Source organism: Ornithorhynchus anatinus, chromosome 21 (genome assembly GCF_004115215.2).
Source record: "Ornithorhynchus anatinus isolate Pmale09 chromosome 21, mOrnAna1.pri.v4, whole genome shotgun sequence".
NCBI lineage: Eukaryota > Metazoa > Chordata > Mammalia > Monotremata > Ornithorhynchidae > Ornithorhynchus > Ornithorhynchus anatinus.
This window is the reverse complement of record NC_041748.1, coordinates 17044207-17068463: the sequence shown is the minus strand read 5'-3', so window position 1 is coordinate 17068463 and position 24257 is coordinate 17044207. Positions and strand designations below refer to the sequence as shown.

The window sequence follows — 24257 nt, the reverse complement described above, 5'->3', positions numbered from 1 at the left end:
ACTAACCGCTTGGGAGAGTACAATGCAACAATAGACACATTCACTGCCTCTTCAGAGGCGTTAGGGACCTGGCCACTGTTTTCAAGTTAAACGATGTGGCCAAAGGAGCTTAAATGTCCTTTAGGAATGAGGTGTGCGTCTGCATTTGTGTCGTGTTTGTCTGGGACTTTCATAAGCTGAGCTCTGTGAGAGCAGAAACTATGGCTGCCGTTCTAGCTGAGCACTCACTCCCCAGAACTCTGAAACGCGGTTCTGGGGTAGCTAAGGGCGAAAATGCTGCTTTGCACCTGGTTCTGCGTTGCTGCTTTCGCTGCTATTTTGATGTTGTTATCCCTCTTCTCCCCTCACTCCCTATTCCCCTGCGCGGCTTCAAAGTTGAGCGAGGATCCTGGGCAGAAGGCACTCAGATAAGTCCTAGACAACTCCTTTCCCCTCGAGGTGACTCGACTGCTCCTGCCTGACCCAAAAGTAGATATTGCGAAATTCACCCTAACCTAAATGTCCTAAAATACATCTGTCCTAACTTTCACCATCCCCTCCTCTCCCGGCCAAGTAGTTGGTAACGTCGGGTACCCCGGGAAAACCGGGCACGGCTATCAACGTCATCAGGGAAATTGTTCGAATGCCTTCTGAGGGCAAAGCATTGTTCGGATGCTGAGGAAATATTTGGGAACAAGAGGTAATCCCAATCTCAGGATTTCAGGCTAGCGAGCGAGACAAGCACCCGTCAGATGAGGAGGGTAAAATCGGTAAGAGCGTGTAAGCGGAGATAGAAATCCCAAGCGGAAGCAAATTGTCGATAAATGATGAATTAAGCCCCTGGGGTCATGGTGCAACACCAAATTATCAGTGCCCACGTAAGGGAGAAGTAGTGGCGCTGTTCTAATTTTGACAGAGTAAGAGTTCGATAAATACGACTGTTGGGTGGATTGACTCTGATTTTGTTCAAGCTAAATGACATCTCAGTTTTGTCCCTCCTCTGAAAACAAAACCTTTTTCAAGGATCCTCAGGAGAGATGGTAAATAACTGACTTTTCAGTCCTTTGAAAATAAGAAATCCCCTAAAGTGCTTAAGCAGCCTGGCCTAGAGGAAAGACCACAGCCCTGGGAGCCAGAAGGACCTGGGTTCTAATTCCGGCTCTGCCGCTTGTCTGCTGTGTGACCTTGGGCAAGTCACTTTACTTCTCTGGCCCTCAATTCCCTCATCGGTAAAATGAGCCTTAAGACTGTGAGCCCCCTGTGGAACATAGACCGTCTTCAATCCAAATATCATGTATCTGCCCCAGCTCTAAGTGCAGGCCTTGGCACATAGTAAGCACTTAACAAGTACCATTTAAAAAAAAAGTCATTAATGGTAGTTGTCAGAAAGTTGGCAGGAGTTTAAGACAATCATTCAGTGGTGTTTACTGATAATCTACTATGTGCAGAACACTGTAAAAAGCCCTTTGGGGGAATACAGTACAGTGAAGAGAGTACAGTGAGAGTGTTTAGCATCAGAAAGCAAAGAAAAGCCAAATAGTGCAATCTTAGGGCATGGGTACTGAGCGCTTGGGAGAGGACAATGCAAAAATAAACAGACATTTCCTACCCACAACAAGCTTACAGTGTAGAGTCAGTCGGTCGTATTTCTTGAGCACTCAATTTGTGCACAGCACTGTACTCAGTGCTTGGGAGAAGACAATACAGAAGTAAAGAGACACTCTCCCTGGCCACAATGAACTAGCAATGACCACAGCCCTCCTTGGAGGCCCAGATGGGCAGCAAGACTTGCTTTAGGGCCGAGCCTCCAGTCCTGCGGGATGGTGGGAGTTGAAGTACTGGATTCAGCCTCTCCCCGTCTTTCTCTGCAGAAAGGAGCCAGGACAGCACGGCCGTGACCCTTTCGGATTCCAGCTCCACACAGGACATCTTTCCCGAGCCAGCTGGCAACCAAGATGGCTCCCGGAAGCCATACCCCGAGAAGAGGGGGCCCGGTACCTGTTCGCAGCCGGGGCTATCCAATAAAGAGACCCAAGGGGCCACTGAGGACAGAGGTAAGAGAACTTCTGTTATTTGTTATGATGTTTGGTAAGCAGTTACTCTGCCATTCATTCATTCAGTCATATTTATTGAGTGCTTATTGGGTGCTAAGCGCTGTACTAGGGCCTGGGAGAATAATAGAATAATAAATAGACCCATTCCCTGCCAGCAAAGAGCTTTCAGTCTAGAGGGGGAGACTCGGCCAGGCACTGTTTTAAGTGTTGGTGTAAATCCAACCTAATCAGGTTGGACACAGTCCCTATCCCACACGGGGCTCACGCTCTTAATCCCCATTTTACAGAAAAGGAAACTGAGGCACAGAGAAGTGAAGCAACTTGCCCAAGGTCACACAGCAGGCAAGAGGAGGAGCCGGAACTAGCTCCCTCCCCTCCCACATCGCTGCTGGAGAAGCAGCATGGCCAGTGGATAGAGCCTGGGCCTGGGAGTCGGAGGACCTGGTTTCTAATGCCGTCTCCACTACTTGTCTGCTGGGTGACCTGGGACAAGTCACTTCACTTCTCTGGGCCTCAGTTCCCTCATCTGTGAAATGGGGATTAAGAGTGTGAGCCCTGGGTAGGACAAGGACTTTATCCAACCCAATTAGCTTGTATCCACCCCAGTGCTTAGTATAGCACCTGGCAGCACTTAACAGATACCATAATTCTATCCGATAGGCCACTACTCTCCCCATCTTCAAAGCCTTACTAAATCACATCTCCTCCATGAAGCCTTCCCAGATTCAGCCCTCACTTCCCTGCCTCAACCTCCTTTCTGCATCACTTAGACCCTTGGATCTGTTCTCCTTAAACAGTTGGACATCTATTCCTCCCCCAAGCCCATGGTACCCATTTACAAATCCATGTATAAATGATTTTAATGTGTCTCCCTGTCTAGACTGTAAGTTCATTATGGGAAAGGGTCATCTATACCTACTCTTTTGTGTTGTACTAGTCCCACTGCTCAGTAATTATTCAATAATGACCATCGATCGATTGATTTAAACCAATTATATTTTAATCCTTGCATTCCAGCTATCCGTTCCTTTCCAACCCGTCTGTACACCTTCTGACTTCTTTACCCACCCCAGTGGGAGTGTTAACAGTGGTATTTGTTAAGAGCTCACTGTGTGTCCGGTGCAGTTCCAAGCGCTGGAGAAAATACAAGATCATCAGATCTAGTCTGGGCTCAATATCAAAGTAGGGAGAACGGCTATTGAAATCCCCATTTTACAGATGAGGTAACTGAGGCACAGAGAAGTTAATTAATGCAACAGAAGCTTAATTCTGTTGTACTCGCCCAAGCGCTTAGTGTAGTCCTCTGCACATAGTAAGCATTCAGTGAATACGATTGATTGATTAGGTGAGGTCACCCAGCAAGGGCTTGGCAGTCGGGAGTAGCATCTTCATCCAAGGTGCTCCCAGATCCCATAATTTTGGGGTAATCCTGATTACCTCTCTAGCCTCCGCACCTCCTCTTTACCCTGCCACAATGTGGTCAGTTGCTCCGTTCAGCCGGGTATGGTTCTAATCCCCCCCTTCCTCTTTCTCTGTATCACTCCATTGTCCAGACACTTGATAGCTTGTGAATAGATGATTAGAAACTCTATGTCGCTGGCCTCCCGTTTCCTGCTTTCCTTCCCTGCAGTCTGGCCTGCACTCTGCTGATAAGCTTGGCCTAATGGATAGAGTCTGGGTCTGGGAGTCAGAAGGACCCGGGTTTTAATCCCGGCTCCACCACTTGTCTGCTGGGTGACCTCGGGCGAGTCGCTTCACTTCCCTGGGCCTCAGTGACCTCATCTGTAAAATGGGGATGAAGACTGGGAGCCCCCTGTGGGACGTGGATTGTGTCCAAACTGATTACCTCATATCTACCCCAGCACTTAGAACAATGTCTGGCACAAAGTAAGTGCTTAAGAGATACCATTAAAAAAAACAACTGTGGGGAGGGCACTTGCTCCCTGCCCTTTGGCTACTCCCTGGTGAGTCTCCATCATCCACGTGATGTCACTTTGAGTGAGAATAATACTAATAACAGTGCCATAGAATAATAATAACAATAATAATAACAATAATAATAACAATAATAATAATAGTAATTGTGGTATTTGTTAAATGCTTACTAAGTGCCAGGCACTATACTAAGCTCTGGGTTGTATGCAAGCAGATGGGGTTGGACAGAGTCCCTGTCCCACATGGGGCTCACAGTCTCAATCCCCTTTTTACTGAGGAGGTCACTGAGGCCCAGAGAAGTGAAATGCCTTGCCCGCTGTCACACAGCAGGCAAGTGGCGAAGCCAGAATTGGAACCTGTGACCTTCTGACTCCAAGGCCCATACTCTATCCACTACACCACGCTCCTTCTACTGTGTGTTAAGCGCAGACTTCCCTAAGCCACGGCCAGGGCAGATACAGTGCCATCAGATTGGACACAGCACCTATCCCACACGGGGCTAACAGTCTAAGTAGGAGGGAGAACAGATATTGAATTTCCGATTTACAGGTGAGGAAACTGTTCCCAGAGAAGTGAAGTGACGTGCCCATGGTCACACAGCAAGCAGCTGGCAGAGTCGAGATGAGAAGTCAGGTCCTCAGACTTACAGGCCCAGGCTACGCTGCTTCTCAATTCTCCCCTGGGCACTGTTTTTGCAGTGCTTAATTCAGTCCCCTGCACACAGGAATCACTTAATAAATACTATTACTGCTCCTTCCATGTGGAGAAAGCAGAGAGGTTCCAGAAAATTGTCAAAAATGATTAAAGGGATTGAAAATAGGCCTCGGGGGGCAAGGGAAGAACAATGGGGCTTTTTAACCTGAAGAAGGCTAAGGGGTGACTTAACCGACTTGAAGCGTCTGAAGCCTTTTTATGATGAGGACACTGGTGAGTTGTTTTCTACCTCCAAAGAGGGTCAAACCAGAGGAACCAGGCTTCAATTAAAGCGGGAAATTTGGCAGCAGATGATAAATCACTAGGAAAGGTCATCGGGGAGGGTGTGGGATCTCAACCCTTGAGCTCGCTAAGCAAAGGGCTGGAGAACCTTCGCCCATTTGCTGTCTCCTCGATCGCCAACCCAACAGAGTTGGAAGTTTGGGAATTTCTTGTGCGGGGCTGGGGGGTCCAGCATTAATTAATTAATTAATTAAATTGTATTGAGCACTTGCTGTGTGCAGAGCACTGTATTAAGCGCTTGGGAGAGTACACTGGAACAATAAACAGACACATGCCCACATGCCCTGCCCACAATGAATTTACAGTCCAGAGGGGGAAGCAGACATGAATATAAAGAAATAAATGACAGATATGGACATAAGTGTGGTGGGGCTGGGAGGGAGGATGAATAGAGGGAGCAAGTCAGGGCGACGCAGAAGGGAGTGGGAGAAGAGGAAAGCGGGGCTTAGTCAGGGGAGGCCTCTTGAAGGAGATGGGCCTTCAATAAGGCATTGAAGGTGGGAAAACTCATTGTCTGTCGGCTATGAGGTGGGAGGGCACTCCAGGCCCAGAGGCAGGATAGGGGCAAGGGGTCGAGGGCGAGATTGTTTAATGTTTATTTGTCGTTTTATGGTTGAATTGTACTTTCCCAAGCACTTAGTACGGTGCTTTGCACACAGTAAGCCCTTACTGAATATAATTGAATGAATGAATGGATGAGATAGGTGAGGTCAAGGTACAGTGAGGAAGTTGGCAATAGAGGGGCCAGACCCATTCCCCCATCACTCAGTCGTATTTTTTAAGTGCTTTCTGTGTGCAGAGCATTGTACTAAGCTCAAAGGAGAGGACAGTACAACAATAAACAGACATATTCCCTGCCCAAAACGCTCCAGTACTGGTATCCCCGGACCTGGATGGGGCCCCCCAACCAGGGGAATGAGGAGACCGGGAAAGAACCATATTCTTCGACGAATGAATTTGTCTCTTATTTAGAGCCTGTTTGTTTTTCTGGGCTCTCTGCCCTCTTCCCCCTTGGTGGTATTTATGAAGCGCTTACTGTATGCAGAGCACATCCCGTCGCCTTTTTTTCCCTCCTCCTTACTTCATGCCTCTTTGTGCCTTTATTTTTTTAAAAAATAATAATAATAACTGTGGTATTTGTTAAGTAGTTACTATGTACTTGGCACTGTGCTTAACACCGGGGTAGATACAAAAGAATCAGGTTGGACACAGTTCCTGTCCCACATGGGGCTCACAGTTTGCATGGTATAGTGGATAGAGCACCGGCTTGAGAGTCAGAAGGTCTTGGGTTCTAATCCTGGCTCTGCCATTTGTCTGCTGTCTGACCGTGGGCAAGTCACTTCACTTTTCTGGGCCTCAGTGACCTCATCTGGAAAATGGAGATTGAGACTATGAGCTCCATGTGGGACAGGGACTGTGTCCAATCTGATTTGCTTGTATCCACCCCAGCGCTTAGTACAGTGCCTGGCATATAGTAAGCACCTAACAAATACCATCACCATTATTTATTCATTCATTCAATCGTATTTATTGAGCACTTACTGAGTGCAAAGCACTGTACTAAGCACTTGGGAGAGTACAATACAGCAAGAAAGAGACACATTCCCTACCCACAATGAGTTTATTGTTACTGTTATTTTTACAAATAATCCTCATTTTACAGCTGAGGTAACCTAGGCCCAGGGAAGTGAAATGAAGTGACTTGCCCACAGTCACACAACAGAGAAGTGGTGGAGCCGGGATTAGAACCCATGATCTTCTGACTCCCAGGCCTGTGCCCTATCCGCTATGCCATGCCGCCTCTCCTAAACCAAGGCTAAACGTTCCAGAGACCGATAATCATGCCTAGTTTCTGGATTCTGTTTTTTCTGGCCGTAGGGAGGACAGAGGAGTCTCCGGAGATCCCAGAAGCTTCCCGCGGAGCGGAGGCTCAGCCTGTGACTGTCGGCCCTCTGGCTAGGGGCTCCATCCCTCCCGCCCTGCAGTGCGACGGCAAGAAGAAAGCGGAGCCTTCGGGGGACCCCTCCGCTTTCCTCCAGGGTCTCCCCCGAGATCCCGGGGAGCAGCGCAAGTTCCTCACGGAGCAGTGCATCGCTTCTTTCCGCCTGTGTCTCAGCCGCTTCCCCCAGCACTACAAGAGCCTCTATCGGCTGGCCTACCTCTACGCCTTCAGCGAGACCCACCAGGTGAGCAGGAGGCGGGGTGGCGGGCATAGGGGCCAGTGGCAAGTGGGAAATGGCCATCCCTGAGCTGGCATTGAGTTTCAATAAGAACAACAACAGTAATAATAATTATGCTATTTGTTAGTGCTTACTATGTGCCTGGCACCATACTAAGCGTTGGAATAATGATGATGGTATTTAAGTGCTTACTATGTGGGCTTACTAAGCACTGGGGTGGATACAAGCAAATCAAGTTGGACATAGATCTGTCCCGCAGAGGGCTCATGGTATTTACCCCCATTTTATAGATGAGGTAACTGAGGCACAAAGAAGTGAAGTGATTTGCCCAAAGCCACACAGCAGACTAGTGGCAGAGCCGGGATTGGAACCCATGACCTTCTGACTCCCAGGCCCGGGCTCTATCCACTATGCATTATTAATTACCTCATCTGTTAAAGGGGAATGAAGACTGCGATTGCTGTATAGGACAGGGAGTGTATCCAACCTGATTAGCTTGTACCTAACCCAGCAATTAATACAGTCCCTGGAATAATGTATGCACTTAACAAATCTTGACTTGTCTTATGCTGTCGAGTCGTCTCTGACCCATAGCGATGCCATGGACACATCTCTCCCAGAACGCCCCACTCTCTATCTGCATTCGTTCTGGTGGTGGATCCGTAGACTTTTCTCGGTAAAAATACGGAAGTGGTTTACCATTGCCTCCTTCCACGCAGTAAACTCGAGTCCCTGCCCTTGACTCTCTCCCGTGCCGCTGCTGCTTGGCACAGGTGAGTTTTGACTTGTAGCAGTTTTCCAGCTACTGGTTAGCCACTGCCCAAGCTAGCAATGGCATGGATATGCCTCTGCTTGACTCTCCCTCCTGTAGTCGAGGCTGGTAGAGTACTGGAAACTCTCCAGATACAGCCCTGAGAGGAGACTTAAAAAGGCCATTTAAAAAAAATGGTCTTGATCTAGCACTTTTGTTTGCAGAGCACTGTACTGAGCGCTTGGGAGCGTACAAACTCCCTGCTGAAGTTTTCTTGGGTCTATGGTATTAGGACAGATTATTGTCCCCTTTGCAAGGTGAGAGAGCATCCCATCCAAACTGGGTGATGTGGCTCAGAACTGATCGATCTAGACTGGAAGTTCCTTGTGGGCGGGGGTCATCTGTATTGTAGTGTCCTCTTCCAAAATCTTAATACAGTGCTCTGCACTCAGGAAGCACTCAGTACATACTGCCGATTGATTGATCGAAGCTGAGAGTTTCCGGGCAGGGCGCCGAGAAGGGTGGGAAAATGTACCACGGCAAAACGGAGCCTCAAGACTAGGCGCGGTCCTCAAAAAACTTCCCCGATTCCCACCGGTTCCCAGCGGCGGGGTTGAGGTTGGGACGATTTCCTGAAATTTGTTCCTCCCCACATCGAGTGTTCCTTGGAACGCGGATGGCAAAACATTTCCTGCTTTCCTTCCGTAAGGTTTATGTTTTGTTCACTCTGGTGTGACCTGAATTGGATTCTCTCCCCTGAATGGCTTTCATTGATCCAGCTACTACTTTGCATTGTGGTGACTCAGGCTTGCAAATTAAAAGTTTTCATTCACCGCGAAGCCAGTTAGGGCTAGTTTACTCCAAGACAAGAAAAAGAAAGCATTTTATTATTCTACTTAACATTTCCCACTGGATTTTGAGCTTCTTGAGGGCAGAGGAGTGGATCTTTACTTCTTATTAATGTTTGCAAGCACCTAGTTCAGTGCTCTTCATAGCTGAGTAAATTCTGCTTTGGTTCTGCTGATCTTAGATTGCCGGCTCCTTGAGGGGAGGGAATGTGCCCTGCTTCTGCTGGACTCTTCCCCCACCGTGACACTCTTCCAATCGCTTAGCTCAGTGCTTCACATCAATAGGTGTTCCATAAACACCTTACGAGAAGCAGCGTAGCCAAGTGGAAGGAGTCCAGGCCTGAGAGTCAGAGGACATGGGTTCTAATCCTGGATCTGCTGCATGTCTGCTGTGTGATCTTGGGGCAAGTCACTTCACTTCTCTGGGACTCAGTTCACTCAGCTGGAAAATGGGGATTAAAACCTATCTGACCTGACTACCTCATATCTACCCCAGTGCTTAGTACAGTCCTTAACACATAGTAAGCATTTAAATGCCAAAATTATTATTATTAGTAATAATAATAAATATCACTAAAGGACCCTTTTTTTAATCCCAGCTCCGCCACTTGTCTGTTGTGTGACCTTGGGCAAGTCATTTCACTTTTCTGGGCCTCAGTTCCCTGGTTCCTCATCTGGAAAATGAAAGTTTAGGGATGGTAAGCCCCAAATGGGATGTGGACTGTGTCCAACTCTGATTAATTTTTATCTTCCCCAGTGCTTAATACAATGCCTGGCTCATAGTAAACACTTAAGAAAATGGACTGATGGATAAACTTCCATTCACCTGCTGAAGCCACTTGATCATAGTTCTTCAGACTGCTCTTTGAATAATAATGATGGCATTTGCTAAGTGTTTACTATATGCCAAGCACTGTTTTAAACACTGGAGTAGATACAGGGTAATCAGGTTGTCCCACGCGGGGCTCGCAGATTTAATCCCCATTTTACTGGTGAGGTAACTGAGCCACAGAGAAGTTAAGTGACTTGCCCAAGTTAAATTGATAAGTGGCGGAACTGGGATTAGGATCCATGACTTCTGATTTCCAAGCCTGGGCTATTTCCACTAAGTCAGTAGTTAATTGTGCCTTTTTCTCCCTCCCTTACATTCTGCTCTTTCTGCCCCACTCTGTATCAGACACGTATTTTACAGAGAGCAGATGGATTAAAGCAGGGCAAGATGAACCAAGAAAATTAAAATATGAAGGTAACAAACTTTTTTAGTTTGAGAAACAACACTTTTTCAGTGTGAGAAGAAGCATTTGAGAAACTGCCTAGCCTAGCGGAAAGAGACTGGGCCTGGGTGTCAGAGGACCTGGATTCTAATCCCGGCTCTGCCACTTGTCTGCTGTTCATTCACTCATTTAATCGTATTTACTGAGTACTCAGTGTGTGCAGAGCACTGTAGTAAGCGCTTGAGGGAGTAAAAAATAAACAGACACATTTCCTGCTCACAATGAGCTAATAGTCTAGAAGGAGAGACAGACAATAGAAATAAATGGATTACAGATAGGTACATAAGAACTGTGGGACTGAGAGCAGGGATGAATAAAGGGAGCAAGTCAGGGTGATGCAGAAGGGAGTGGGAGAAGAGGAAAGGAGAGCTTGGTTAGGGAAGGCCTCTTGGAGGAGATGGGCCTTCAATAAGGGTTTGAAGCCAGGGAGAGTAATTGTCTGTTGGATTTGAGGAGGGAGAGCGCTCCAGGCCAGAGGCAGGGCATAGGCGAGGGTTCAGCTGCGAGATAGGCGAGATCGAGGTACAGTAAGAAGGTTAGCATTGGAGGAGCGAAGTGTGCTTGACCTTGGGCAAGTCACTTCTTGTGCCTCAGTTACCTCTATAAAATGGGGATTCAGCCTGAGAGTCCTATTTGAGGAGGGGACTATGTGATTTGTTTGCATCTACCCCAGCGCTTAGTACAGTGCCTGGCACATTGTAAGCTTTTAACAATTACCAGAAAAAAAACAACAAACAAACCTAAGGACAGACCTGATGTACATGTGAACTTGAATGTTGCCTGAGAATGAACACTACAGTGTATATAGGAGTTGTACACTGTTAATTCATTAATCCATTCAGTCGTATTTATTGAGCACTTACTATGTGCAAAGCACTATACTAAGTGCTTGGGAGAGTACAATACAGCAACAAACAGACTCATTCCCTTCCCACAATGAGCTTACAGTCCCGAGGGGGAGACAGGCATTCATATGCATAAATGAATAAATAAGTGGCAGAAATGGACACGTGCCATGGGGCTGAGAGGGAAGATGAATGAAGGGAGCAAAGTCAGGACGACGCAGAAAGGAGTGGGAGAAGAGGAGGACTTGGTCAGGGAAGGCTTCTTGGAGGAGTTGTACCTTCATTCTAGCTACAAGTCATAGACCATATTCTCTGGGAAGGCTAACAGAGACCACTCTCCTGGAACTAGCTGCTCCCCAAAGGAAGCATGGTAGGCTTTGGAAGACAGACGACTTACTGAAAATCAGTCCTACCTTCCCCTTTCCCTCCGGGTTGCTGGAGAGGACTTACAACCTCCCCTCCCCCTCCCCTCCTCTTTTTTTTATGGTATTTGTTCAGTACTTACTATGTGCCAGGCACTGTACTAAGTCCTGGGGTATATAAGATAATCAGGTTGGACTCAGTCGATATCCCAAATAAGGCTCACATTCTTAATCCCCATTTTACAGATAAAGTAACCGAGGAACGGGCAAGTTAAAGTGACTTGCGTGAGGTCGCACGACAGACGAGTGACGGTTAGGAGATGTACAATTCCGTCTCTACCTTTCGACCCGGGAGGGTGGAGAGATCGGTGCTCTGTTTTTGGATGGGAAGGAAGCTTGTAATTTCTAAAGGTCGGGTCGAGGAAAGTGTTTGAAAAGCAGTTAGAGGAACAGAGTTCAGATTTTCCAACGCAGTGCATGGGCTGTGGAAATTTTCAGTCAGTTTGGTTGGCAACGGTTTAAGACGGGAACATGCAGACTTTCATGAAGCTGTGGATATGTATTTCCACTCTCTCTAGACCGCTCTCCAAACCTGTCTAGGGTTTGCTGCTTCAGTCCTTCCTATTTGGAAGGAAGGATCCCTCTAAAGACAAACGAGCTGTGTGTGATACTGTTGGGTGGGCACGGGGGGCGGGGGGGGGTGTGGGTGTGTCTTTTTCCTTGTCTCTGACCAGAAATATAAAAACTAATGGCCTCCCTTCTGATACTGCCACCTCAGCTAAGATTGCTGGCTAGGGGGCTGTTTTCCTCCATTTCCTGTACCTGTGCAATCTCTAATTACTTTCACTTCAGCGGTCCGCTCACCCACTGTTAAAAATCCAGTCAAGCCAGTTAAGGACCCTAACGCAGCATCCAAACAGTCCGTGACTGACCAGCCTGGGGCCCTTTTGGACATCCGGCACGAGGGCCTCAGGTCGCCGCTCACTGAAGCAGCAGGGCATAATGAATAGAGCCTGGGTCTGGGAGTCAGAAGGTCGTGGGTTCTAATCCTGGCTCCACCACTTGTCTGCTGCGTAACTTGGGTAAGTCACTTCACGTCTCTGGGCCTCAGTTTCCTCATCTGTAAAATGGGGATTGAGACTGTGAGCCCTATGTGGGGCAGGGACTGTGCCCAACCCGATTATCTTGAATCTACCCCAGCGCTTAGTAGAGTGTTTGGGATGTAGTAAGTGCTTAACAAATACCACAATTATTATTTTCATTATTGTTATTATTATTAGTGCCCCCCCCCGACATCTGAGGCCCTTAATGATCCTAGAGTCCATGCTAAAATGCATGCCTTCATTCATTTCTTCATTCATTCAATTGTATTTATTGAGCACTGTCCTAAGTGCTTGGGAGAGTACAATACAACAATAAACAGACACATTCCCTGCCCATAACAAGCTTACAATCTTATAATAATAATAATTATCGTATTTGTTAAGCAGTTACTGTGTGCCAGGCACTGAACTAAGTCTAGATGGGGGGAGAGAGACATTAATATAAATAAATAAAATTACAGATAAGGACATAAGTGTTGTGGAGCTGGGAGGGAGGGTGAACAAGTCATGGAAATGCAGAAGGGAGTGGGGGAAGAGGAAAAGGGGGTTTAGTCAGGGAAGCCTTCTTGGAAGAGATGTGCCTTCAATAAGGCTTTGAAGCCGGGGAGAATCATCCTCTGTCAGATAATGATAATAAGGATAATAATGATAATAAGGAGGGAGGGCATTCGAAGCAAGAAGCAGGTCGTGGGCAAGGGGGTCAACAGCGAGATAAACGATGGAGGCACAGTGAGAAGATGAGCATTAGAGGAGCAAAGTGTGTGGGCCGGGTTGTAGTAGGACAGTAGCAAGCTGAGGTGGGAGGGGGCAAGGGGATGGACTGCTTTAAAGCCAATGGTGAGGAGTTTTTGTTTGATGCAGAGGTGGATGGGCAACCACTGGAGTTCCATGAGGACTGGGGAAACGTGTCCTGAATGTTTCTGTAGAAAAATGATCCGGGCAGCCGAGTGAAGTATGGACTGGAATGGGAAGAGACAGGAGGCAGGGAGGTCAGCAAGGAGGCTAATGCAGTAATCCAGGTGGGATAGGATGAATGATCATATTAACATGGTAGCATTTTGGATGGAGAGGAAAGGGCAGAGTTTAGCGATGTTGTGAAGGTGGGACCGACAGGAGGGGTCGGGATGAGAAAGATGGGTACAGAGATTCGGTTGGCATTAGCGGAGAGTGGCGAGGTAAGGGTAGGAGCCAGGAGAGCTGATTCCATTTAGCACATATTTCTCCCCTTGTTCTGTCACATGCAGTCAATAACACCGAGCACTTACTGTGTGTAAAGCACTCTACCAAACCCTTGGGAGAGGTCAAGGTCATCATCCCCAGTCTCAAGGAATTTACATGTCAAATGGGAGGAATAGACACTCTTCATTTTATATTTGGACGGGGCATTCATTCATTTAGTCGTTTTTATTGAGTGCTTAGAGTACATCAGTCATGCACTCATAGTTATTGAGCACTTACAGCGTGCAAAGCAGTGTACTAAACATTTGGGAGAGTACAATAGAACAATAAAATAGAACATTCCCTGCCCACAAAGAGTTTACAGTCTAGAGGGTTGTATGTTTACTCTCCACTGCAAATAATCTAGCACTTTTCATTTCTAGAGATTATCATCAATGTGAGTCCTGGCAAAGTTGTCCCAGGAATAAGAAAACTAATAAATTGTTATTATGGTATTAAGACCTCTATAAAACTAATAATAATCAGTATTATGATATTAAGACCTCTAAAGTGTAAGCTCGTTGTAGGCAGGGGACGTTGTCTACCAGTTCTGTTCTTTTGTCCTCTCCCAAGTGCTTAATACAGTCCTCTAGTTTGTAAACTCACTATGGACAGGAAACACGTCTGTTATATTGTTGTACTCTCCCAAGCACTTAGTACAGTGTTCCATACTCGCTAAGTGCTCGATAAATATTACTGACTGACTGATTGCTGTGCGTACAATCGGCACCTAATAAATACCACTGATTATTAAGTTATTGCTATTGTGCTAAATGCTGAGGTAGAAGCATCACAATCAGATTCAACACAGTCCCTGTCTCACCTAGAGTTTACAGTTTAAGGAGTAGAGAGCCCCTACCCTGGGTCTGAGAAACCAAGACACAGAGAGAATAAATGACATATCATGGGGCAGGCCAGCGACCCTGCTGGGAAGCACTCCCTCAGTAATCCAAGTCAGTCAATCAGTCAATCAATGGCATTTATTGAGCGCTTACCATGTGCAGAGCACCGTCCTAAGCACTTGGGAGAATACACTGTAACAGAGTTGGTAGACACATTCCCTGGCCACGAGGATAACTCGCCCAAATGCGTTTAAGCTCACTCTTTTGTCATCTCCCCTGAGCCCCGTATCCATTTCATCTTCATAATCGGCCTAGGTAGTCAGATTTATCAGCCGGATTTTTCATTAACCAGGAAGTACCCATCCGATATCTGCAGAGGAAATGGGTAACTCTGGGCTGTGGCCTCAAGGAGAAGGAGCCGGGGAGGTTGCCGGTGGTGATGGAGGGCGTAGGGCCGAGATCTGGGAAAGAGGCTTCCGTTTCAGCAGCTGAAACGGAAGTAACGAGCGTGGCAGAATGTTCTAGGGAGGAGATGGGGAGGAAGAGGCCATGTGGCTCCTTAATAGCCCAGTGACCCAGAATTCATTCATTCAATAGTATTTATTGAGCGCTTACTATGTGCAGAGCACTGTACTAAGCGCTTGGAATGTACAATTTGGCAACAGATAGAGACAATCCCTGCCCAATGATGGGCTCACAGTCAAATCCACCAACAACTACTGCGTCTCCTCAGACTTCACCTGAGAAGCCTCTCTGGGCATGGGGCAGACCCATTAACTCTCTGACTGTCCCGTTCATAATAGATATGTGAAAACACCCATACGGTGAATAATAATAATAATGATGGTATTTGTTAAGTGCTTACTATTGTGTCTAAGTAGATGCAAGCTAATTGGATGGGACACATCCCTGTCCCACATGGGGCTCCCAGTCCTCATTTTATAGAGAGGGAACTGAGGCCCAGAGAAGTTAAATGACTTGTTCCAGGTCACACAGCAGACAAGTGGTGGAGCCGGGATTATCATTATCAATAATAGTAATAAGAATGGTACTTGTTAAGCGCTTCCTATGTGCCAGGGACTGTTCTAAGCAGTGGGGTAGATACAAGATAATCAGTTGGACACGTGGGACTCGCACTCTTAATCCCCATTTTACAGACGAGGGAACTGAGGCCCAGAGAAGTGAAGTGCCTTGCCCAAAGTCACCCCGCAAACGCATGGTGGCACTGGGATTAGAACTCAGGTCCTCTTGACTCTCAGTCCTGTGTTCTATCCATTAGTCCATGCTACTTTCCTTAACAAACATTGGAACCCAGGTAAGAGAGCCAAATGTAAGGAGGAGAGTGCAAGAGTGATTGAGGAGAGAGTGAGCGAGAGTGCGAGGGTTTCCACAGAACTGCAGGATAATCCATTTACGGCGTCGCTCAGGGAACTGAGAAATCGAGGTTCCTGTAGCCAGGTGTCACTAAAACTGAGGAAAAAACCGTAAACATTGGACTACTTGCTCCCAGCCTTTATTCTGTGTGGGAGCAAGAGAGATGTCCAGGGGAGGTAGAGCCCAATGAGAGGGTCTAGAGGTGAGACTTGGGGAGGGGACGTAAGGAAACTAGAGAGGAACGCAGCGATGGAACGAGGACAAGTAGCGAGTCCTCATGGAAAGAGCCGAGTCCTGGTTCTAAATCCATTGATAAAATTATAAGTGAGTACAGCGTCCCTGGGTTGGTCCAATCTAATCTCAAAGCTAAGCAGGTCCTGGGGTGGCTGGTACTTCATTCAGTGGCATTTATTGAAGGATTACTGTGTGCAGAGCACTGTATTAAGCGCTTGGGGGAATACAATACAACAACAAACGGACACATTCCCTGCCCACAGCAAGTTTACAGTGTAGAGTTTACAGTCTAGAGCTCAACACATGTGGCCGACATCTCATCCACTCTCATCTGGGGGAGGGACTACAGTCCATAACTGAGAGATGGGGAAACTGAGGCAGGGAGCTGCGATTGATTTTAATGTCCGTCTCAGTCCTTGGTTTTTATTGAGTGCTTACTGTGTGCAGGGCACTGTACTAAGCACCTGGGGGAGAAAAATAGAACAATATAACAGACACATTTCCTGCCCACAATAAGCTTGGGGCCAAAGGTTTGAAGGCCCATCAGAGCTCTGTGCTACTGAGCTGTGACTGCCCACCAAGAATGGGGTCCGACCCAAGGCAGGGACCCCGCAGTACCCTCTGACCTCGGGGAACTGGCAGAGCCTGAGTCCAGGGCCAACCTGCTTTCCTAAAATGCAAAGTGACTCCATTAACACCTCTTCAGGAGACTCACGGATTACATGGCTTCTAGAAGGGCTCATTTCTGAATTGTCCTTTATATATCTATAATCTATCTATATATAGATAGATATATAGATATTTGTACATATAAGTGCAGAGTGGTCTAGTGGTTAAAATATGGGCCTGAGAGTCAGAGAACCTGGGTTCTAATCCTGGATCCCCTGCTTGCCTGTTGCGTGACCTTCATTTCTCTGGGCCTCAGTTTCCTCAACTGCATATTGGGGATTATATCCCACTCCCTCCTACGTAGACCATGAGCATCATGAGGGACAGGGGCTGAGTCTGATCTGCTCTATCTTCTATCTAGCCCAGTGCTTATTACAGAGCTTGGCACACAGCAAGTGCTTAACAAGTACCATTAACCTGAGTCCCGTGTGGGACAGGCCTGTATCTGGCCTAGTTAGTGTGACCTTGAGCAAGTCATTTAACTTCTCTGTACCTCATTTACCTCATCTATAACCTCTCAGTTACTTCATCTCAGTTACATCGCACAATTAAGACTGTGAGCCCCATGTGGGAGAGGGATTGTGTCCAACCCGATTTGCTTATATCCACATAGTAAACTCTTAAATGCCACAATTATTATTATTATATTCATCTACCCAGTGCTTAAAGCAGTGCTTTTTTAAGGTATTTTTTAAGTGCTTACTCTGTGCCAGGCACTGTACTAAGCTCTGGGGTAGTTAGAAAGTAATCAGGTTGGATACAGTCCATGGATAAGTCACAGTCTTAAACCACATTTTACCAGTGAGGGAACTGAGGCCCAGAGAAGTAAAGTCACTTTTCCAAGTCACACAGTAGACAAGTGACGGGGCTGGAATTAGAACCGTGCTCTATCCACTAAGCCCTGCTGCTTAACACACAGTCAACGTTTAAGAATTACCATTTAAAAAAGAAAGAATTTTCGTCCTGGTTGATGGTCTCTTAATTGGAACGATGCGCTCCTTTTCCACCCTAGAGACAGAGGCCAAGCTCTTGGCAAGGCACCGGGGCCCATCAGTCTGCCCGCCCGTGAACATACGAGGAGAGAGCCACTCAGCTGGAAAGAACTCCAGATAATTGGCCTGAGTCACAGGCAACTAAATCCTGTGCCTCAGACGGTTAAGCACAGCTTTAGGAAGACTAAATCCCTCTTCCTTTGTCCCGAATCCCGTCACCCACTCCTAACGACTCCATCAGCTAAAAACCAAAGCCGAGCGGAAGCCATGCAACCTAACGGGTTTGAGACCCTCTCGAGGGTACTTACTGGGGAATTACTGATTACGCTCGATTAGAGCTGAGGGCAGCGGAACGTTTCCAGCTCCGCGGTTTGCCCCGGTTATTTACAGCTGGGTGCTGGAGGTTTTTGCACAGACACGCTGTGTGGGGAATATCCTGGACCCTTAGCTGGGTTGCTATCTTTTGGAACGGAAGGGGCCGTCCACTCACAAGAATAAGGCTCCCACCTTGGTTTTCATCCATTCATTCATTGTCACATTTATTAAGCACTTACTATGTGTAGAGCACTGTACTAAGCACTTGGGAAAGTACAGTACAGCAATAAACAGGGACAATCCCTGCCCACAACGAGCTCACAGTCTAGAAGCGGGGAGACAGACATCAATACAAATAAATAAAATTACAGATATGTACATAGGTACTGTGTGGCTGGGGGTGGGGGGAGAGAGCAAAGGGAGCAAGTCAGGGCAATGCAGAAGGGAGTGGGAGATGAGGAAAAGTGATTTTATTGGAATACCACCACACCAGTGCCACTTAACTCCCTGCAGGAGCAGTGCGGCCTAGTGGATGGAGCCCGGGGTGGGGAGTCGGGAGGCCTGGGTTCTAATTCTGGCTCTGCCACTTGTCCTTTTTTTATGGAATTTGTTAAGCGCTTTCTATGTGTCAGACATTGTAATGAGCACTGGGTTAGATCAGTTTGGACACAGTCCCTGTCCCACATAGGCCTCGCAATCTTAATACCCATTTTACAGATGAGGTAACCGAAGCTCAGAGGTAACTGAAGCCCGGAGAAGTGAAGTGACTTGTCCAAGGTCACACAGACAAGAGGGGGATTAATCAATCAAACAAAAGCTGTAAATTCCATGATTACTCTTATTTTTTATTTGTAAGACTAGGAGATCACAAAAAAACAAAGTTACCTAACTTAGTGGAAGCTGAGAAACAGTGTGACCTACTGGATAGACTCTGGGCCTGGGAGTCAGAAGGACCTTGTTTCTAATCCCAGCCCTGCCACCTGTCTACCCTGTGAGACCTTGGGCAAATCACTTCACTTCTCTGGGCCTCAGCTTCCTCACCTGTAAAATGGGGATTAAGATAGGGACTGAGTCCACCCTGATTGGCTCGTGTCTACCCCAGCGCTTAGTTATGGTGCCTCACACATGGTAAGTGCTTAACAAACACCATAAAAAAAATAAACTGATCGATAAGGAGATGAATGTTGAGGCAGGGCCAATTTTGTAAGGGTGAAAGAGTCTAAAGAGTCGCAGGTCCAGAGCTTCTGCTCCACTTTGGCAGCTTCTGTGGTGCAGCATGAACAGAGTTGATAATACCCAAGAGCTCTGGTCTGGAGAGGCGTGAAGCGCTGATTGTCTTAATTATCACTCTCTTGGGAAGCCAGCCTCCTTCAAACCAGCGTGCCCATCAGTGCCACATGAAATCAAGGGAGGGATTATTCTCAGTACTCTCTCAGTCTCCTCCCTGCTTCCAGTTCATTCAGTCGCGGGTATGTATCCTAATCCCATTTCACAGCTCATTAGGAGAGCCCAGGAACACTTTCGTTTCCTCACAGTCCTCCTCTGGAACTAGAAAATGTCAGGCCACAATTCCCAAGATCACATCCATCCCCCACCCCTGGAAAAATGCTGGGACATGAAGCATCAGATCCAGTAATGGGTTGGTACAGTACAGCGATTACCGGAAGCAACGTGGTGTAGTGGATAGAGCCCGGGCCTTGGAGTCAGAAGATCATGGATTCTAATCCCAGCTCTGCTACTTGTCTCCTGTGTGACCTTGGGCAAGTCACTTCACTTCTCTGGGCCTCAGTTCCCTCATCTGTAAAATGGGGATCGAGACTGTGAGCCGCATGTGGGACAGGGACTATGCCCAACCCCATTTGCTTGTATCCACCCCAGTGCTTACTACAGTGCCTGGCACATAGTAAGCACTTAACAAATAAGACAATTTTACAAATAAATCAGGCTGAATACAGTCCCTGTCCTCCAAGGGGCTCACAGTCTAAGTAGGAGGGAGAACTGAGGCAGAGAAGTGAAGTGACTTGCCCAAGGTCACACAGCAGACAAGTGGCGGGGCCCAGGGTTAGAACCCAGGTCTTTTGACTTCCAGGCTCGGGCTCTAGGTGGAGAGGGACAGGGTTAAATGGAGTTGGCAGGGAAGGGAGTTCCTTGTGGGGATTAGAGGGGTGCACCATGGTTGGAGATAATAATAATGATGGTATTTTTTAAGCACTTACAATGAAATTTTGCCAAAGATGTTTTACAACAGAGCAAGGCAGTATGGCCTAGTGGAAAGAACCCAGAGCGAAGAGTCAGGAGATGCGGGTTCTAGTCTTGGCCACCTGTCCGCTGTGGGACTTTGGGCAAGTGGCTTAAGCTCTCTGTGCCTCAGTTTTCTCAGCTGAAAAATGGGGATAAAATGGGACATTGTCATTCAATGAATCACATTTCAATCGTATTTATTAAGCGCTTACTGTATCTGATCTGGTTATCTTGTATTTACCTTCAATGCTTGGCACAGGTTAAGCGTGTGCTTCATCAACACCATTATTATTATTCGAGAACCTGAAGAGGGGAGAGGTTGGATTTAGGGAGGCTAGTGAAGGAGGCCTATGTAGTAGTTAGAGTTGGAAGTAACAAGGGCTTGGACCAGGAAGGGAGAGGTGGGACCCAGAAAATACCGCGGAGAAACCAGCAGGATTTAGCACAATGAACGGGGAGGAGAAAGATGGAAAGGAATCAAAGACTTCACCAAGATTGTGAGTGTGAAGGGCAGGGAAGATGGCGTCGTCATCAACGGCTCTGGAAAAGTTAGGAGGAAGAGTCGGTTTAGAAGGGAAAATGCAGATTATTCACGTGGAGATGCCCCGAAAGCTGAGGAGATGTGAAATTGTAAGACAGATGAGAGGTTGGGCCCGGCGACCTCTTGAAATTTCTTCTTTTGCCACAGAGCTTCGATAATTTCTCTGTTGATTCTTTTTGTGTGTGTTTCGAGCGAAGTGTGTCATCAACAGACCTCACAAAGATTCACAGAAAAAGGTGATTGTGCATCTGGCTGCCAAGAATCATATTGCTCCCCCCAAAACAAGACCCTTTCCTGGATTCCCAGGAACTCTGGTTATCTGGAAAAGATTTTTTTTAGTGGCTTGAGGTCTAAGTGTTTGTGTGCTTATTTGAATACATGAATACACATGCAATAAGTATTAAGTTAGTAACTTAATATCTACTTCATAGATCTTGGAGGTCCTTTGGGGATAAAAAGCCACAGGACTATTAATTCCTTGGGGAAAATAATTATGGTATTTGCTAAATGCTTACTATGTGCCAGGCATTGTACTAAGCACTGTGGTGGATACAAGCGAATTGGGTAGGATACAGTCCCTCTCCTACAGAGGGCTCACAGTCTCAATCCCCATTTTACAGATGAGGTATCTGAGACACTGAGAAGTGAAGCGACTTGTCCAGGGTCACAAAGCAGACAAGTAGTGGACCCAGGCTTAGAACCCGTGACCTTCTGACTGCCAGGCCCGTGCTGTATCCTCTATGCAATGAAATCATTGCTGGAGCATAATATCTGAAAATAACAGTAATAATAATAATTATAGTATTTGTTAAGCGCTTATTATGGGCTATGTGCTTTACTAAGTGCTGGGGTAGATTCACAATACAGTCTGAAGTAGAGAAAGCACAGTGAAGTGAATTGCCAGAGGTCACACAGCAGTTATGGGGAAGAGTTGGGATTAGAACCCAGGTCTTCCGACTCCCAGGCATGGACTCTTTCCAATAGGCCATGCCGTTTCCCCGTTTATGACAAAAGAGGAATGCCCGGTATAGAATACAAAATCTATACTAATAAGAATTGTCGTAATAATCGTATTTGTTAATCACTGACTACACCCTAAGCTCTCGGATAGGTTCAAGGTAATAAAGGTGGACTTAGAACCTATCCCACAAGGGGCTCATATTTTAAAGAGGCAGGAGAACAGGTATTGAACCCCCCTTTTACAGATGAGGAAAATCAGGTGCGGACAAGTCGTGACTTGCCTAAGGTCTCACATCAAGTCTGTGGCAGAGCCTGGCCTAGAACCCAGATCTCCTGTCTGTTCTGCGTTCTTTCCACTTGGCCAACACTACTTTTCTTTCTGAATGCTCAATTATTTGCCTTACTCTGACTTTAATGGCTCAATGGAACTACGTAGCCCTTATTAGAAATTTGATTTACCAAGAAAATCAGAGAGTGGACAAATAGGAGATAAATAATAGCTGTTTCACCTCAAAGTTACCCAAAAGCCTCCTAGACCTTCCAATTCCATTTTGCTGCTCCACTTAAAAAAAACAAACATAAAAGGAAAAAAAACCCCAGACTTTTCATATTTCCATGCTTTTGAGCAGGGAAGAGTTATCATTTTCCCTTTGTTTGGTCCAGTATGATTATCAGAATAAGGCAAGGCAGGGAAATGAGGTGATAAGGGCTTCATGGGGAGGAGGTCAACAATAGAGAGTGATAAATGCCTGCCTGAGACTGATTAAAGGAGTTTCCTGTGATCTCAAATTTCATTTAGACTTATTCCTTCTCCAAAGCTTGTTGCATTCCTATGCCAGCCAAGCCCCTCTTCCAGCATGGAGGAAAAGACTGGGCACACATCTCTTTGGGGTAGTTTTGGAACATTCCTCTTTCAGTCAGTCAATCCATGGTATTTACTGAGTGCTTACTCTCAAAATAACGTTGTACTAAGTACTTGGCAGAGTACTCTATATTAGGTGCTAGACACGATCCCTGCCCACAAAGAGCTTACGGCTTCGAAGCCCCCTCACTTTTCCTCCTGCCTCCAGATCATCTCCCTCAGCAAACTCAATATAGCCCAAACTTCACTTTTTTTTTTAAAGGGTATTTGCTAAGGGCTTAACTATGTGCCAGGCACTGAACTAATAATAATGATATTTGTTAAGCAGTTACTATGTGCTAATCAGTCAGTCCCATTTACTGAGCTCTTACTGTGTGCAGAACATTGCACTGAGCCCTGGGGTAGATACAAGATTATCAGGTCCCGTGGGGCTCACAGTAGACCAGATATTGAATCCCCACTTTGCAGATGAGGAAACTGAGGCAAAGAGAAACGAAGTGACTTGCCCAGGGTCACAGAGCAGGCAAGTGGCGGAGTCTGAATTAGAACCCAGGTCCCCAGCCCCGTGCTCTTCCCAGTAGGCCACACTGCTTTCCTATATATTCATACTTAGCTGTAATTAATTTTAATGTCTGTCTCTCCCTCTGGACTGTAAACTCCTTGTGGCAGGTGTCATGTCTATCAACTCTGTCCTATTGGAGTCTCCCAGGCACTTAGTAAAGTGCTCTGCACACAGTAAGCGCTCAATAAATGCGACTGATTGATAGATTGGAACGTGTCTACCAATTCTGTTACATTCTCCCAAATGTTTGCACAGTATAAGCAGTACAGTGTTCTGCACAGTGTAAGTGCGCAATAAATTCCACTGATGGATTGTTTCTCTGACTCATCTGGATCCAATCAGTCTAGAGCGGGGGGATCGGCGATCCCCTCCCACTTCCCCTAGCTAGAAGGTCATGGGTTCTAATCCAGACTCCGCCACTTGTCTGCTGTATGGCCTTGGGAAGGTCTGTGCAGGCTTGGACCATCTAAACAGATACAGCTTCTTTCTCCCTCTGGGAGTCAGAAGGTCATGGGTTCTAATCCCGACTCTGCCACTTGCCTTCTGGGTACCTTGGGCAAGTCACTTGTCTTATCTGTGCTTCAGTTACTTCATCTATAATATTGGGATTGAGGCTGTAAGTCCCACATGGGACAGCGACTGAATCCAACCTGATTTGCTTGTGTCCACCCCACCACTTAGTACACTGCCTGGCACATAGGAAGCACTTAACAAATACCACCTTAATTGAAATTATTACTATTAGAGGTGGCTAGAAACGTGCGGGAGGACAGATTCATCTGAAGAGAGCAATCAGACACCGAGCAGAACTCTGTTTCCATTAGGAAATGTCTGAGGCCCTACTGATCTTCATGCCTAATGCCAAGGCCAGTCTGAGGCCTCTCGTTCTTAGACTAAGAGCTGTGACGGAGGGAGGGGGAAAAAATCAAGTTTAGAAATGGAGTAAACTCCCAGAGTGCCCCCAGCAGTAGATGTTTGGGTTTAACTGATGGTTTGAAAAAGACCTCTGTCGCAAAAAAGAAAAATGACAAGTGGTAATTTGGATTAATAAAAGTAGGAGAAAACATGTTGTGTTTTTTACCTGTAATTGTATTAACCAAGCCCTCCTTCCGTCTCCCAC

At 46.6% G+C, this 24257-nt stretch overlaps 1 protein-coding gene across 3 annotated transcripts in view; it reads left to right on the top strand.

Moving 5' to 3' along the window:
* CABIN1 (calcineurin binding protein 1) overlaps positions 1–24257 on the top strand; it is a 174223-nt gene that overhangs the window by 54871 nt on the left and 95095 nt on the right. For all 3 annotated transcript variants that reach the window (XM_029048894.1, XM_029048891.1, XM_029048892.2), the window contains exons 27-28: positions 1851–2033; positions 6843–7150. In XM_029048894.1, coding sequence (XP_028904727.1) covers positions 1851–2033; positions 6843–7150 — 491 coding nt within the window. The remainder of the gene's footprint in view (positions 1–1850; positions 2034–6842; positions 7151–24257) is intronic.